The sequence below is a fragment of the Vulpes vulpes genome, chromosome 11, assembly GCF_048418805.1.
Source record: "Vulpes vulpes isolate BD-2025 chromosome 11, VulVul3, whole genome shotgun sequence".
NCBI classification, from domain to species: Eukaryota; Metazoa; Chordata; class Mammalia; order Carnivora; family Canidae; genus Vulpes; species Vulpes vulpes.
In genome coordinates this window covers 6,687,836-6,706,168 of record NC_132790.1, presented here as the reverse complement: position 1 = coordinate 6,706,168, position 18,333 = coordinate 6,687,836, and the positions used below count along the sequence as shown (strand labels likewise).

At 39.7% G+C, this 18,333-nt stretch overlaps 1 protein-coding gene across 2 annotated transcripts in view; it reads left to right on the top strand.

The window, feature by feature from the left end:
- Positions 1 to 18,333, top strand: part of NELL1 (neural EGFL like 1) — an 805,991-nt gene that overhangs the window by 366,345 nt on the left and 421,313 nt on the right. For both annotated transcript variants that reach the window (XM_072725392.1, XM_072725393.1), the window contains exon 13: positions 15,424 to 15,549. In XM_072725392.1, the coding sequence (XP_072581493.1) occupies positions 15,424 to 15,549 (126 nt within the window). The remainder of the gene's footprint in view (positions 1 to 15,423; positions 15,550 to 18,333) is intronic.

The following is an 18,333-nucleotide window of genomic DNA, read 5'->3' as shown; positions in this document are numbered from 1 at the left end:
AGATATACTAACCCTGCTGTGCATTACCTCTCCAGAACGGATTTTTTCTAATAACAGAACGTTTGTACTTTCTGACCACTTGCAACCAGTACCGTGCCCCACCCACCCCCCGCTCTGGCAACTACCAATCTGTTTTCTCTATGAATTTGGTGATTTTTTGTTGTTGTTGTTATTTTGTTTGTTTTTTTTTTTTAGATTCCACTAGCAGTGAGATCATACAGTGTTGGTCTGTCTCTGGCTGATTTCTTTCACATAGTGTAATACCCTCTAGGTCCATCCATGTTGTCACAAATGGGAAGAATTTTCTATGGATGAACAATAGTGATCATATGCACCGTATTTTCTTTATTCATTCATCCATTGATGGGCACTTAGGTTTTTTCCATATCTTGGCTATTATAAATAAAGATGCATTGAAGAACAAGTGTCTCGTTTTCTTCAGATAGAGGCCCAGTAGTGGAATTGCTAGGTCATATGGTAGTTCTGTTTTCAGTTTTTTCAGGAACATTCATGCTGTTTTCCATAGTGGTTATATCCATTTACTTTCCAACCAGTGTACAAGTGGTTTCTTGTTTCTCCACATCCTCTCCAACACTTTCTTTTAGTTTATATTTAAATTCCAGTTAGCATACAGGGTAATGTTAGTTTCAGGTGTGCAATGTAGTGATTTAATACTTCCACACAACACCCACTGCTCATCATGACAAGTGCATCACTCGTCACCTGTTTCATCCATTCCCTCACCACCTCTCCTCTGGTAACCATCAGTTTGTTTTCTGTAATTGAGAGTCATTTCTTAGTTTGAGATTTTTACCTTTTTTACCTTTGTTACCTTTTTTACCCTTTTTACCTTTGTTCTGCTTCTTAAATTCTACATATGAGTGAGATCATATGGTATTTGTTTTTCTCTGATTGAGCTATTTCACTTAGCGTTATAGTCTCTAGCTCTATCCGTGTTGTTGCAAATGGCAAGATTTCATTCTTGTGTATGGTTGGGTGTAATATTTCATTATATCTATATATATCAACATCACATCTTTATCCGTTCATCAAATGGTGGACACTTGGGCTATTATCATCATCTGGCTATTGTAAATAATGCTGCTATAAATATTTGGGTGCACGTGTCCTGCAGCGATACCTCCTTGTGGCTTCAATTTGCATTTCTTTGATGATTAATGATGTTGAGCACCTTTCATTTACCTGTTGGCCATTTGTATGTCTTTAGGAAAATATCCAGATCTTCTGGCTAATTTTTAATGTGATTTTTTCCCCCATAGGTTTTATATATTTTGGGTATTAACCCCTTCTCAGATAAATGATTTACAAATAATTTCTCCCATTCCATTGATTGCCTTTTTATTTTGTTGATGGTTTCCTTTGCTGTGCAGAAACTTTTTAGTTTGATGTAGTGTTTAATTCTATTTTGTGTATTGGGCTTCCAAGTTAGATATTATTTCAAATAGAGGCAGGTCAGTATAGGGCAGTGTTTCTTGCACTTTTTTTTCATTATCTGCTCCCTAAGGTGTCTTTGAGAGATTATTTTTCCTTATCACTCTCCTATGAAATTTTAATACCACAGATATTTCATATATCTATTCATGTATAGATATCATTTGGAGAATCACAAACTTTTAAAATATCTAAGATTTTTTGGCTCCAAGAGCTGCTTTTTTTCATCCCTTACAGGTGATTTCACTTTAGTTGAGAGTGTTGGCATAGAGATTAAAGCACCGTTGTGGGAGCCAGGTCAGCTTGGGCTTGAGTTCTAGCTCTGTCCCTTCCTTGTTATGACCTTAGACAAGTTGTTTAGTCTCTCCATGCCTTAATTTCTTCATCCGTACATTTGGGATGCTTAAACAAAACAAAACAAAACAAAACAAAACAAAACAAAACAAACCCCACTTACTTCAAAGGATTATTATGAGCATTAAATGAATTAGTATGTATAGGGTGGTGCTTAATAAGAACTATAATATGTCAACTAGTATTTTTTGAAAGAATTCTTCCATTTAAAAATAGTTTAAGAGCAGTGGACTACATGGAAAGCAGCTTGTCTTCTATTTCCTGCCTTTTGAGTGATGTTTTTCATTCTACTTTAGGATTGTGTTTTCAGACAAAAAATGGGTTATGAGTCATTATTCTGTGTTTTTTTTTTTTTTGTTTCCCTCTTCCCATTCATTTTTGTATTTTCCCAACAATCACATTGTATAGGAGTCTGGACTTGGTGATTTTTAAGGACCAGCTTAAATACTTTATGGTTTTGATTTTAAATGGATTCAGTCAAATGTGTAAGAATTTGAAATTGGGAATAATGTTGATTTCTGTTCAAGAAGATTATTTCATCTAAGGGATCTCTCCACATGGGGGAAACACACAAGTAGCCTGCCTTCCTGAGTATGTTCAGCTGATAGTCATTCATCATACAGATAGATGCTGGAACACAGGTACTGGTCTTATTGAGTCCACGTTGTGTTCATTAAGTACTTGCTTATTGGTCTACATGACCTTGTTTTATTTGTGCAATTCACAGTCTGGTATTTAATCACTGGTTGGTTAATTTGTTGTTATAGTGAATCAGATGTAAACTTCTGGCACCAAATAATTTATTTCTAAAAGACTAAAGCCTTTGCACTTTATTTTGATTGCATGGTAAGAGTTGTGAATAATTTGGCCAACTGTGACTACAGTAAGTTTCTATTTAATTAACCAAGGAAGGTAGATATTCTTATTGAGAAGGAATGGACTCTATAGAGAAGAAGAATAGATACCAAGGGTTCAAATTTCTTGAGGTCACTTTCCAGCTGCTTAGCCTTTTGTACCTCCATTAAAACAAAGATATTAATATGTTCCTATCTATATGGTAATTGTGAAGATGAAATAAATGCATGCAAAGTGCTTAAAACTATGCTTGGCAGCAAGTAGTGATCAATAAATTCTACTTATAAAAAGTAGTTGCAACCAGAGATAAAGAGGATGTAGATGGCTTTGCCGATGATACTGCTCTCTCCCATCTCATTCACTCTCAGCTGACTTTCCTTTATCTTCCTAAAGTGAAAGAATAGATGACCAGCGTGTCTCCATTTCTCCCACACCGCAGCCCCTGGAAACACTATTCTAGTCTCTATTCCCGTCAGTGTGGCTTTTTTTTTTTTTTTTGATTCTATATATAAGTGGTATTGGATAGTATGTGATTTTCTCTGGTTTATTTCACTTAGCATGATACCTTCAAGGTCCATCCATGTTGCCTCAAATAATAGGATTTCCTTTTGTTCTCATGGCTGATTTATATTCTTTTGTGCGTATATGTACATATAACATCTTTATTCATCTTTTGATGGTCAAAGAGTACAGACTTCCAGTTATAAGATAAATAATTTCCTGGTATTAATCTACAACATGGTGATTCTAGTTAATAATGTTGGATTTTATATTTAAAAGTTGCTAAGAGAACAGATCTTCAATCTTATCACCACAAAAAGAAAAAGTATTTTCCATCAGATGATGGAGGTATAAGCTAAGGCTGCAGTATTAATTATTTTGCAGTATTTTAATAGATTTATATGTTATATGTCTTAAAGTTACACAATGTTATATGCCAATTCTATATCGATAAAACTAGGGAGGAGATAGGAATTGTTGCCCAATTCAGTGTAAAGGGAAGGTCATCAACATTTTATGAAGGCATATTCCTTCCTTCCCAAGACTTAGATATTTTGTGGGTGAATTTTTCCCCGATTCCATTTTTAGAATTAGACGTTTCTTCCTCTAGTAGGACTTAGATTGCCCTAACAAGAATATAAAAAATAGTGAAAGGGAATAAAGGGGAAAGGAGAGAAAATGAATGGGAAATATCAGAGAGGGAGACAGAACATGAGAGACACCTAACTCTGGGAAACAAACAAGGGGTGGTGGAAAGGGAGGTAGGCAGGGGGTTGGGGTGATTGGGTGACGGGCACAGAGGGGGGGCACTTGACGGGATGAGCACTGGTTATGCTATATGTTGGCAAATTGAACTCCAATAAAAAAAAATAATAAAAAAATAAAAGATATGTAATATTAAAAAAAAATCCGTACTATAAATGAGGAAACAAGGGTCAGAGGATAGAGGAAAAAAAAAAAAAGAAAGAAAGATTGCCCTAACAAGGTTCATGTTCATGTAACTGTGTCTCTACTCAATTAGGTTCTTTATTGGCTGCATTTTTTCCCACTTCTTGTGAAAGCCAAAAGACAGGGACCTCATCCCACTGACCTTTGTATCTTTACTGCCAATAGAATCAAGCACTGTCTTAATACCTCTTGAATTTCCTTTCCCAAATGGAGGGAAGACCAGAGACCATGGTAGCTTCTATATTTCCAGTGTGTTCTTTGTTAGTCCAGCTGACTCACAACTCATGAGTAAAGTTTGGACGGCTTTGGAAGAACTCACTGGTTTTGTTAAGTACCATTGCCTGAAGTAGAATTCAGATACAGATGGATTCGGATGGGCTGGGTCATACTTTCATTCGTTGTGCTGCTTCCCTTGCAGATGCTCCACATCCACTCAAAGGTCAGATTGCCAGGCTGGGAAGAAAGTCTTAGGGTGGTGTCTTATAATGCTTTTCCAATGTCAGCTAGAAATTGGTTTGCTTTGATTTCCAATGGCACAGAGATATGCTATTTTATGACAGCATTTGATTCTGAAATTGAGCCCAGCAGGGAAAATAAACATCTTGGCATAGAAATTTTTTCAAATATCTGACATAGCTATATTTGGAAAATACATTTAAATGTCAAAAAATCCAACAACCTAATTTCTACATTATGGTGTATTTGACTCTAGAAAGACTTTTATTTTTTCCTTTTTTTTCTATGCATGGGATGACCAAAAGGTTATTTAAAATTTTAATCTGCAAATATTTGGTTTGGCAGGTGACATATTTGTTTGACACATATCTTATAATTTTTTTTTTAATTTATGATAGTCATAGAGAGAGAGAGAGAGAGAGAGAGAGAGAGGCAGAGACATAGGCAGAGGGAGAGGCAGGCTCCATGCACCGGAAGCCCAACGTGGGATTCGATCCCGGGTCTCCAGGATCGCGCCCTGGGCCAAAGGCAGGTGCCAAACCGCTGCGCCACCCAGGGATCCCCTTGACACATATCTTAGAAGATGAGGTAAAAAATCCATTTCACCAGGCAACACAGAAATTTAAAGAATCATTTTATTAGCTTTGGAGCTGCTTAACAAAACACTAGAGACTGGATGGCTTCAACAATAGAAATCAGTTGACTCACTGTACTGGAGGCTGGAAGTCTGAGATCAGGGTGCCACCGTGGTTCGGTTCTGTGAAGGCTCTCCTGGTCCGCAGATTACTGTGTTCTCCCTGTGTCCTCACATGGTGGAGAGCAAGGGTAAATCATCTAGAACCTCCTCTTATAAGGGCATAAGTCTCATCTTGAGGAACCACTCTCATGATGTCATCTAAATATAATTACTCCTCCCTTAGGCCCCATCTCTAAATACCATCATATTGGAGGTTAGGGCTTCAATAGATATATTGGAGGGGGTACATAATTCAGTCCATAGAAGGTATCTAGGAACCTCCTTAGGTTGTCATATTTTTTTCTCTTTTCTCTCTCTCCTTCCCTTCCTTTATGCCTCCTTGTCCTCCTCCTCCCTTCTTGTCTTCCTTCCCCCTTTTCCTCCTTTCTTCCTTGCTCCCCTGAAGCTCCTTGTGATAAAATGTTTTAAGGACCAAACATTCATGGGTTGAATCTGATGTATTTTGCTTGGGTTGAAATGTTTGGGAAAAGGAGCAAAAATTCTAAAAAAATTAGATTAATACTTGGATATGCAACTTCTCTAGAGAGATCAGAGATCTAGCCCAATCTCTGAAAGTAAGTACTATAGGGTGAAAAGTTTAGAGTCTGAAGACATTCTACCAGAATTCATATCCTGGCAGTCCAGGTATATCTCCCAGCTATGTGACCTTAGACAATTTGTTGAACAATTTTCTAAACTGTGCTTAGCACATAGTAAGTGCCACGCAGTGAGGTCTCTTATTGCTCCATCATGGCATTCATTATCTGACTGGAACTCTGGTTGTTCACAATCCAACTCTTGCTTTTATCTTTCTACTACTGAGGTTCAGTGTCCATTTCCATGAGTAACTGGCCTTGCACTATACTTTCTCCCTATAAGAGAGAACCATTTTTTTTTTTTTGTTCTTGGAAGTAGGAAAATGAAAGATTAATGTGTGTTTTAAGAAAAATAAGAGACAGTACATTTCTTTGTGGAAGGGACATATTTGGCATATATATCTTCTACCTGACTTCTGTTAGGCATTGGGTTTATATTCCTAGATTCTGTAGGCACTCGATTTTTCTCCCTTTGCTTCGGGAAGAAAACCATAATTATAGGGGAGCATGGAACATTGGATAAAGCACTAGTTTCAGAGCTAGAAGACCTTGATTTTGTTATCAGCTCAATGATTATCTGTGTCCCTTTGGGATTCTGTTTCTATCTTCTCTGTTCTATCTTTCATCTTCTCTTAAAAAGGGCATAATAATCCATATCTTGTTTGATAGACTATATTTTTATAAGTGTAAATCAAAAATAATATAGCCCTGACTTTAAAAAATATCAGTATGACAGAAATGGAGAATATTGACAATTCTGATTTACCAGCTGACTGGTCAATGCCACCGTGTTTTTAAAACTCATGATTTCTGCAAAGGGTTGAGATTAAAATCTGGTAGAATTGTTCTTCAAGTTACCTTACAGGTCTCTGGAGAACTTGCTCAGATCCATATTTTGTATGAACACATTTTTGCTAGTTCTGGATGCTGTTGGTTGTCAGGGGAGGTGCCAATTCAGTTGACAACAGGTATCAAGGGAAAGTGAGAAGACATAGGTCATCTGAATAGTATTTGGTAGGACTTGTATCTTGGGAAAGGTATCTGGAGCATCTGCAAGTTCCTCAAAACAGGAGGACAACGGGGCAGCTCAAGAGGAAGTGCTTTAGCAGGCTTTTATGATTTGTAGACAGAAAAACTTGAATATGTCAAGAACTTGAGAATGGAGGGTGGGTGATCCTTTGGATACTCTCTGGTCCAACTCCCTGATTGAATAGATGGGAAAACAGAGGTGTAGAGAAGAAAAAGTGACTTGTCAGTGCCATAGTTAGTAAATAGAAAAAAGTAAGAATATAACTTGACTCTTGGGCAGCCCCAGTGGCGCAGCGGTTTGGCGCCTCCTGCAGCCTGGGGTGTGATCCTTGGGATCCGAGATTGAGTCCCGCATCGGGCTTCCTGCATGGAGCCTGCTTCTCCCTCTGCCTGTGTCTCTGCCTCTCTCTCTCTCTCTCTCTGGATAAATAAATAAATCTTAAAAAAAATTATTAAAAAAAAGAATATAACTTGACTCTTTACTATCTTAAACCAATGCTCTTGGTCCAGCAGTCAGAGTACAACAAGTATGCTTCTTGGAGATACAGGGACTTGGGTTGAAATTCTAGGTTATTTTATATGTAGGCTCTGATGCTAGTCCCTGGGATGGAAATAATGAGATGCGATGTCCACAGTGCTTGCTGCAGAGTATGGTCTCAGTAAATCTTGGTTTTCTTTCCTCATTCTGTTAACTTTCTAAATGTGGATTGCAAGTAGGCATAACCACCTCCCACCAACCGCCCCAGCTCCAACCTTCTCCATGTTGCCTTTTTCTAGGAAATTTTTTAAAAAGATTTCATTTATTCATGGGAGACACATAGAGAGAGGCAGAGACATAGGCAGAGAGAGAAGCAGGCTCCTCATGGGGAACCCGATGCAGGACTTGATCCCAGGACTCTGGGATCACAACCTGAGCGAAAAGCAGTTGCTCAACCACTGAGCCACCCAGGCGTCCCTTTCTAGGAAATTTTTAGGAACAAGCCTGAGTAGATCACACCATTTTATCAAGAGAATTCTTTGCATTTGCTTCTACCTTTGCTACCCAGACCCTGCAGTCTAATGATGATTATGCCAAATTCAGGTCTGTGTTTGCTCTGAACTCTCATGCAGATGGAGGCTGGTGATATATGAAGAATCATTATGCTACATCAAGTTTCATTTTAAAGTCCATAAGTATACCTTTTTAAGATGAAAACAAACTACTTCACCGTCCTGGGGAGGGACATAAATCATGTATTTTTATTACCTCAAAAGACCACCAGAAGATGAGCTCTAATATTTCAGAGGTGACAAGCAATCTATACGAATGAATCGTAATTCGAGCCCCATTATACTTGAGCTGATATATACTACAGTGGGGTTTATAGATGTTTCTTGAAAAATATTAAAAATAAAAGAATAACCAGGCCTTTTGTCTCTAACTTTTAATCCTATAGGAGCAATCAGTCTTAAGCAACCAGCATAGAAACTGTATTAAGCTTTGATTCAAGATGGGAGCAGAATGCTGCTACCTGTTTTGGGGCTCTGGGTCCCTGGAGCCTAAAATGTGAAAGCGTTAAGACTGATTTAAAAGAGCCAAAGAAGCAATGATGCATAGTGTGGGTATCATTGCTCTTCAAATAGAGTGTACTACCAGGACAGCTGTTACGAACAGCCTTGCACATGGGCGTAGAATTTGGAGTTCTACTTGTTTCCATGTGCCTTCTGGCAGCATCAGACATATGTAAAGGAGTTAAAGGATTGAATCATTATTGAGGGCTAGCAGTGGTACAGTGAGAACACTGCCAACTTTGAAGTCAGACTGGGTGGGTTCAAACCCAGGCTCTTAGGCTTATGACTTTGTGTCTTGGGCAAGTGACTTAATAATCTCTGAGCCTCGTCCCCTCATCATGACATGGTACTTCCTTCAAGAGGAATAAATGGAGTGATGAGATGCTACCTGGGGAGTACCTAGCACGGTGTCTGGTACATAGAAATGACATCCATGAGGGTTGCTCCATCAGTTAAGTGGCTGACTTGGTTTCAGCTCAGGTCATGATCTCAAAGTTGTGGAATCAAGTCCTGCATCAGGCTCTGTGCTCAGCACGGAGTCTGCCTCAGACTCTCTCTCCTTCTCCCTCTAGCCCTCTCTCTCTCTCTCTCTCTCTCTCTGAAATAAATAAAAATCTTTAAAAACATGACATCAATGTGAATACTCTGAAATGAGTATGAAGCAGGTACCAGGTGGCTATTCCTGGTTTTATCCTAGGAGATTATACACATTGAACCTCTTAGTCCTCTTGGTATCCTCCTGTGCCTAATGGTGTGTGTGGGTTTTTTTTTTTTTTTTTTCAATTCAGTCATTCTTCCAGGAGTTAGGTGGACTATGGTTCTTAATAAAAACTTCATAGACTTATTGAGACCTTTAACTTAAACCTGGACTAGAATGTATCCAACCACCACCACCCCATAGCGGTTCCACCTTAGGCTCAGCCTCTTCTTGTCTTCTGGATTTTGGGTGAATGTCACACCTGCAGAGACCACCACCTGAGAAAGAAATCTGCTTCAGGCCGAGCATGAGCACCACCTGGGCAAAGGTCAGATGGCCTTTGGCTTAAAATCTTTGGTGCTTTGGGCGCTATGCAGTTTCTCTCTGTGAGCATCAGTTCCTTCTTTCATCAGGGAGTTCTGTTTGGGCTTTGCACTTGCTTGCTTTGTGATTATTCATTGCCTTTCAGGATCGTCGTGAACAATAAGCAGCATGTGTCTTAGGCTCATTTCAAAAATCTCAGCTCACTAGTTCTCAAGATTGTTTTCTGAGGATATCTCAACTCTGAAGATATTTGTTAATTCTGTTTTGATTCTTTCTATAATCAGATTTGCTTTTGGAGCACTCTTGAGTCCTGTTGAAACTATCTGCAGGGCTGTGCCTTTCCTCGAGGATGGAGAGGCAATCTTTGTTTTGACAATGTACTGCCAGTCCATCCCCAGCCTCATCCTAAAAACAGGGAGATTCTCAGTTCCTTCCTTCCTTCTATAGTCTTGCCTCAAGGGACACAGCTAGATGACTCTAAACACTTTACAATTTTTTTTTTCTTCCCTCCGTATTAGTTATACCACCAGGTAGTTTTTAGATCTGGTTGTTTGCATGATGGGAGATAAGCAACAAAGATAAGGTTGTAACAGTTTAATTTTCTGGTACATTTGTCAACTTTTCTGCTTTATTTTGGTGCTTTTTCTGGACTGGTGCCAGGAAATCACGAGATCTGCAAGAGCTGAAATTATCAGGGGTCTGAAGTGAAAATGAAACCAGCTCAAAGACCCCTCACTGGAGCAGCAGAGATGTCCTGCACAACCCGTAGAGAGCAGAGGTTGGGTAAATCTATGTGAGAAATTCTCACTGGGATTTTTCCAACCATCCCTTTGTCCTGTTGTTGAAAATATTTTTTTTCAGGGTCTTAGAGTCCTCTGAGACAAAGAGATGGTTCGGCTGTTTGAGTCCAAAGAAGCTTGTTACAGCCAAGGAACTCCTTTAAATGTAGAGAAGGCAGATAGATGCCTCTCATCGGTTATCCAGTGGCCTAAGGGAAATGAGCCAGGAGTTTCTCTCTGGGAGGAGCTGACAAGGGTCCCTGACAGGGAAACATTCATTGTAGTCGGTAGCCTGGTTGGCAGCTGTGGCCCATGGGCCGAAGATTGAATTGGCTGTAAGGCAAGTCCTGACTAGTTTCTCATCTTAAAGAATGTCTGGGTATCCCAGCAGGAGGAGATGGAGTTCAGCGGGGCTGTCTCTCTGAGAGTAAAATACCAAGGTGATTTAGCCTTCAGCTTGCCCAGCTCCAATCCATTCTCCTCACTACAGCTGAGTGATATTTTAAAAACAGAAATTGGTTGTGCCACTACCTTGATTAAAGGCGAGACTCCTTCTCATGGCCCACAAGGCTCAGCAGGATCTGACCTGAGCTTATCTTGCCGGTTTCTGTTTCAACAGACAAAGCTCCTTCCTCTGATTCTTCTCATTCGTCTCTGTCCGGTATGTTAGTCCTCTCCCCTTCACCTGTTTCTCTTCTGTTTTAGGTCTTGGATGAAACACTACAGAGACTGCTTGTCTGGCCTTCTCAGACCACGTCTAATCCCCACGTTAAAAGGTCTCCCATTCTTGTTAGAACGAACTTACAAGTTTTGCTCAATGTCTTGCCAGGTGGTGAGGTTCATGGTGGCGTTTTGTTCATCCTCCACCTCAGGGCTTCATAGAAGGCCAATTAATGTTCATGACCCTGGGATTCTCTCCCTTCCTAACTCTGCAGAGACAAAAGTTTAACAGACTTATTTTTTTTTTAATTTTTTTTAAATTTTTTCTCCACCTCTAGTCTCTACTTGATGAATTTCTATGCATCTTTTAAGATCATGCTTTAATGATTTCTTTCTTTGAGATGCCTTTCCTAGTCACCCTCTATACCAGTCAGGGTGACCTCGATGGCTTCAGTTAACAGAAGCATATTTCTGGCTCATGCAACATGGTCATCAGGCTTGTTTGATTGCCTGCTCCTCACTCAGGGACCCAGACTGAAAGAGTCTCCATCTCTGTGCTTCCATGATCTCTAATGCAGAAATAAGAATATGTGGTCAGCCAGGTGCTCGCTCTTAATCTGTTCACCTAGAAGTGATATGCTTTGCTCAGACATCATGCCCAGCCATATAGCTATGCTTAACTTCAGAGAGGATGGGGGTGGGATGCCTGAGTGGCTCAGTGGTTGAGCATCTGCCTTTGACTCAAGTCGTGATCCCAGGGTCCTGGGATTGAGTCCTGCATGGGGCTCTCTATGAGGAGCCTGCTTCTCCCTCTGCCGGTGTCTCTGCCTCTCTGTATCCCTCATTATTTATTAAATAAATAAAACCTTTCCAAAAAAAAAAAAAAAGAATGGGGAAGTGTATTTGCATGATGTACCTTGGAGGGGGGTGGAACTGGTGATGTTTGATGGACAACACTAAGCCAACCAACTCGCTCCAATGCCTGGCTTCTCTTGATATTCCCAACCTCTCAGGTACAGTGAGCTGTTCTTCTCCTCCTCCATAGTCACACGAAAGATCAACAATAATCAACAATAACCGAATCACCTCCAGACTGTTAATGTCAAGCATAGCACTTTATAACCCTGTCCCCTAGCTTTCTAGCTCGCATTTTTAGCACCCTCATGGTAACCACACCTCGCCTCCATTAGGATTCCTGCTGCAGTTTGGGCTCCCTAAGAAACAAACTCTGGGATGGAGGTGAGCATGCAAGAAGTTTATTAGGAAGTGCTGTAGGGATGAAGGCCTCTGGGGAAGGGAAAAATGCAGAATTGGGCAGAGGGAGAAGTTAGCCCAGTCTCATTGAATGCTCTGAAATCTGGATGGTCTTTCAGAATTATCTAGAGTTGGGATAAATGAGAAGCAGTCTTTGTGGTGGGTCACTCATAGAACGCAAGGGTGACCGTGACTGTATAATCCCTCATTAGCCAAGGACCGTTTCTCTAAAAAGATAACAGCTAAAGATTGTTAGTAGACAGTACTCCCATTAGCTGGGGATTATGCTTTTTACTTCTGAAGTGAGATCTGAGAAGTGCCCACCCCTAATATCTAATCCATTTCAACTGGCTGCCTCCATCTGTATGTTTTCACATCTTTTCGCAATAGTTGACATTCCTTGCAACTCATTATCACTTCTTTCTTTATATCTTCAGTTCCCCTCTATCTCTCTTCACGCATTATATCTGCATAAAAACTTATCTCTGGTTATAGCTAACTTTCCAGTTACCCTGCTATTTCCCCAAAATATCTGAATGAAATTGGAGAAAATACACAGCCATGCTGACTGCCCTCATTTAGGATCACAAATCGCGGTGGCTCCTCAGCCACCTACTATATGCTTGAGTAAATTTTTGTTCCCTTTTTTCAAAATGACTATGTAGGACCTTCTCCCCTCTCCTTAAATATCCAATAATTCATCCGTTTCTCAATTCTCAGGTGTTACCTTCTCTTTTCATTTTACTGAGGAAATAAAAATACGCAGAGAAGGGACGCCTGGGTGGCTCAGCAGTTGAGCGTCTGCCTTTGGCTCAGGGTGTGATCCTGGAGTCCCAGGATCAAGTCCCACATTGGGCTTCCTGCATGGAGCCTGCTTCTCCCTCTGCCTGTGTCTGTCTGTCTGTCTGTCTGATGAATAAATAAATAAAATCTTTAAAAAAATATGCAAAGAGGAACTACTTCATCTTCCCACCACCAAATATGCCAACCGTCTCCACATCTTCCCTTATCTCAGCTTTGTTCTTGTTGTAAGGATGACTTGTTCCATTTATACACTGTAATCCCACTCCCTCTGCCTTCCCCAGGACTTTGCTCCTGCAGTGATCTCTCTCTCCTACATCATCAGTTTGCTTCACTTGTGTCAAATCCTTCCCAACAGCCTACAAACGTGCTGTGATCTCTTCCATCTTTAAATAAGACTCTTGTCACTGAGTCTCCTCAGAACTACTACCCCATTTTTCTTTATAAGGAAAAAAAAATCTCAAAAGGTTTGCCTTGTTTTTCTGTCTCTATTCCCTCATCTTCCATCCTGTCTTTAATTGACTCCAGTCAGGCGTTTCTCCACCACCTTCCCAAATCTGCTCCTCTCAGGTCAAGGTCAGCAGCGAACTACCTCATGCCAAATCCAGTGGTTAGTGATGATGTCTTTATCTTATTCAGCTTCTTAGCAGGTGACAAAAATGATCATTAGTCCTTTCCTGAGACACTTTTCCTCATGGCTCTGTGATATTCACTGTTCTGTGAAGCAAAATGCTTAAATGATGCTAGAAATGGACTTTTAAATTAAGGCCCTGGGTGCCCGAAAGATCTGAACTACATCTCCCGCTCATGTGTAGTTACTGTTCTGTATTAAATTCATAGGAGAGTTCCCTTCAGACCCTAGCTTGATGTAATCTTATTATATTGTTTTTATATTCCTGTTGTCTATTTAATTGTGCATTGTCTTGGATCATTTTTGGAAGCACGTGATCTTGTGTACGTTAGAACACTTTATTGCCTGAAGCATTTCACTAATTTCTGGTGTTCTTGTAGTTAAGGAATCTTGCTAGCTGTGTGACCTTTTGGGATCTCAATTACTACACAATAACTTTTATTTATGGGCTGACAGATCTTTAGTGCTAAAAACATTCTGGTATTATTTCAGTGTGTTTTACTAGGAAATAAGTCAATCTACTTTTACTTTTAAAATGTAGCTGTGAAAAAAAAAATAAAAAAAAATGTAGCTGTGTTTAATCCTCTGTTTCTACAATGAAGTGTATTAGGACTTCGGTGATTACCTTAATAGTAATACTATGGTTGACTATCATTTTCAAGGTGCTTTCAGGAAGTAAATCATAGTAAGAGTTTGATTTCTGAGTTCAAATCCTATGTATAGCAGATTCTAACAGGATGACCTCATGCCAGATATTTAACTTCTCTAAGCCTCGATTTTCTAGACTTCAGAATGTGGATAGTGCTGTTCTTGAATCATGGAATTATATGTGGATTACATTAGATAATGCATTTAACGATGTGAAGCAGTAGATTCAGAACTGGCACATATGACTAACTCATGAGAATTTTAGGACTCAGTGTGGTTAAATGCAAGTTATAGGCTGGTAGCCAGAAGAATCAGAACTAGAATTCTTACTATGTTAGGTCCTTAGGCTGTGCTACTCCCTTCCTCTCCGTCACACGTAAGCACTGAGTACAATGAACACAAAACCATTTCTGAAAAAAAAAAAAAAAAAAAAAAACTTCCAGAAAAGACTAAGGGCTATACTTAAGGTTGTGGGTTATTTCAGTTCTTACCATGAATGCTTATGAGGAAATAGGTGATGCTCTGACCTCCGCTCCAGAGAGAAGCAAGATCTTTTTGTTGAATCAGCCCATTGTTCCGTCACATGGGAAGGATCTCGAGGTCAAGGGATGAAAGATGTCAGTTTGTATTAGGCAACAGCCGTTGTCTGTATTCACAGAACAACATGGGAGAAGCTGGCTGCACCATCATTTGTTCACAGATGGATTAAAGCGTGTCTTAGTAAGACACATGAGCAGAGAGGGCTGGATCCCCTTGATCTCACTGATAAAAGCTACACCATGTACAGTGGACACCTAATAAATATTAATTGGTATCAACTCATGGGACACACAACTCCTTGATTTTGGATGTTTAAATCCAGCATCCTCCTTGGTGAGAGATCAATAATAGTAGATTCAATCTTCATACTTCTTGGTTTCTTAACTGTTACAGCTGCCCATGCATCTTTCTCTCAAAATACTTTCAGCTCAAGATGGGATCTGCTGCACCTGAATGCACCTGAATTTGCATTTAAGTTTCTGTGTTTAATGTCTCTTGCTTTTTCTCTTAGCTCTGATGGGCATTTGCCTTTTTAAATTCCATTGTAAGACGGTCACACTATAGTTCAATCTTCACCTAACTGTGACGTTGCTTCTTTTGTTCTCCCTCAGATATTGATGAATGTGCAGCTAAGATGCATTACTGTCATGCCAATACTGTGTGTGTCAACCTGCCTGGGTTATATCGCTGTGACTGTGTCCCAGGGTACATTCGTGTGGATGACTTCTCTTGTACAGGTAAGCACGAAGAAGCAACTATTTTTCTGATTAAACGCTTCTCTGCACCATATACATGTTATTAAATTTAGCTCCACATGCTTTGTGTACTACTGTTGCCCAACTAGCTTTTCTGTTGCCTTATTTTACCCTCACCTTTAGAGAAAGTGATAAAAGAAATTTTATCTGCATAAGTTATTTCTACTCTCAATGTTTCTCTCTGTGTAGATACACGCATGGGTCTATGATTTGAATTTGAAGCACTGGTTGCCTATAGTAACACCAAAGGAGTTAAGAGAGAAGTTTTAAGAAAAGTGCCAAACTATTTTCCTTCCATCGTGCTGAAATGTTTTTGTATATAAGAAAATGTACTTTGTTCCCATTGGGAAAGATAAGGATGAAATTGAGAGGGGGAGCAGGAGTACCTGGTGGGCAGGGATCAGGCATATATGGGAGCCAGTCAAGACTTGATTGACATGTGCTGATGGTCCCCTAGATGGCAGGGCTGTCAGCACTAAACTGGAAGTCTAGGTATGTGGGTGGTGCCTTCATGGAGGAATGCTGGCTTTGTGAGGCACTTGGAGTGGGGCTTCCAATATACTTCTAATTATGTATATGGAGGTATGAACAGTAAATTGGCTAAGGATGGTAGAAAGTTTTGTGTCTTTCTTCTTTTGGTCAAAAGTTCTTAAATGACCACTCTGTAGCCTTTAAGAAAAGTGCCCCTTGAACACAATATTTCAGTCATTTTATATCTTTCCTGCATCTTTTTTTTTTTTGTCCTAATAACACTGGCCTAGAAACTGAATTTGTCACTCAGAATAGACCGCCACTCTTAGTATATTTTATTCCGAATGACCTTTCCAGAAGTGCAAGAAGTTGCAGAAGTTAGGGAAGCATGTTTGTGTGTTCAAATAACCTTTTCCATTGATTGTTGTATATTTATAAGTTGTTATTTTTTGGCTAAGGAGCTGGTGATGTCAGATTAGTACAGGTTTCTGACGGCCACAGATGGCCAATCTCATTTATCTTTTATGTACTGTAGCTAAAAGTCCTAGAGCAAAAAGAGATTGTGTAAACACAGCATGGTGAGAGCTAAACATTTTAAAGGGGATGCAAAAGTCTTTCAGACAGTCTAAAAATCTGCTGTTCTGTATGATTGTTTGTTCTTAGTAAATAAACCTCGGTTATCCTGATACCTTAACCCTATGATTAGAAGGAACCAGTGAATATCCTCCTACCACAGCAGCACATATCATGCAACTCCATGAACCTTGATTAAGGCCCTGCTGTGTGGAAAAGGCTTGTTGAAATCACAGTGGAATACTACCTCTGGCTCACTTTTTCACAGAGGGAGAAAGACTGGAGCTCGGTGCTTGTTGAAAGCCTTTTAGTATAGGTGCCCTGCCTGGTGGTTTATATATGGAATGAGATGGAAAATCTATTATTTATAGAACTGGTTCCGCAATTACTTTTAGAAAGCAAACTATGTTATTTGGAATAAAAGACAAGGGTGTGAGTGTCAATGGGTACCCAGGCATCTCCCACACCATCCCCCTCAAAAAAAAAAAAGATAGGCTCAGAGAGACTTACTCTGATTTATATAATTAGCTACTCATTATCCTATCACCTGATTCTGACTTTCGAATATCATGTCACCTGTAGAGTTTTAGTTTTTATATATGATTTTTAAAAATTTGTTACAGTGTAAGATCTGAGAGCTGTGACGTTTTCCCTTTTGTTCACTACCTATCTTGGCTACTTTAAAACACAACCTAGTTGGGAGGGGTTAGGGGGCTAGAGAATATAGCCGGGAAGAGTGCAGTGCTCAACTAATAATTATTGAATGAAGGAATGAACAGAGCTACTTAGCTTTGGGCTATTTACTTCTCTAGATTTCATTTATAAAATACAGCTTGTATCTGCTATACCTGTTATATGTAACTGTTAGGTTATTGTGAACATCAGATTGTGTATGTGAAGACGTTTATCATGGCACTTGCCTCAATCAGGATAGGATGTTCTGCAGTAACAACCTCAAATATGACTGATTTAAAATAACAAGTTTTTGTTTGCCTTTGGCTGGTCAACAGGAAGGGCGTTCTGCTCATCATAATTACTGTGGGGTGCAAGCAGATGGAATAGTCAGTATTGTGAATGCTGCTAGTCACCAAGATGTGAAAACAAGAGCCTGGAGGGTCTTGCAACAGTCATTAAATGTTCTTATCACAGAATTACATATATGCTTTCCACACTCTGCTCATTGACTAGAACTGGTCACCAGTACCCAGCCAACTACAAAGGGATAAGGAAAGGCATTTCCTACTTTGTGCCTAGAAGGGTTAGGAAACCAGAAATACTTGGTGAATGGTGCTAATGAGTATCATAGTGATTTCATGTTTTGTAGACTCTCAACAAATTTTATTTATTTTGACAGGAGCTGTTCATTAAAATAACCCTTTTCCCCCCAACAGTTCACAGTGTGTTGGGGACAGTAGTAGTCTCAAAACAATGATGATATTAAGCATATCTGTGCTAAGGACAAACAAAATGTAATAAGGAAAAGTTGCTTCATTTCCAGAATAGAATGTTTGGGATGTTTTTGCAAGCCAAGGGGAGCTACTGGAATTTCCTGAGGCATGTTAGCCTGTGCGTGGATTAGGGTAGGATTTTACACTGTGGGATATGGATGGGAGTGAAGAGACCTGAGAGACAAGCATTCTCTCTGCCATTTCTCCTTTAGACCAGGCTCTAGGGCCTCCATTAGATGGTTTCATAGTAAGCTGGAGCTCTGATACTTACCTT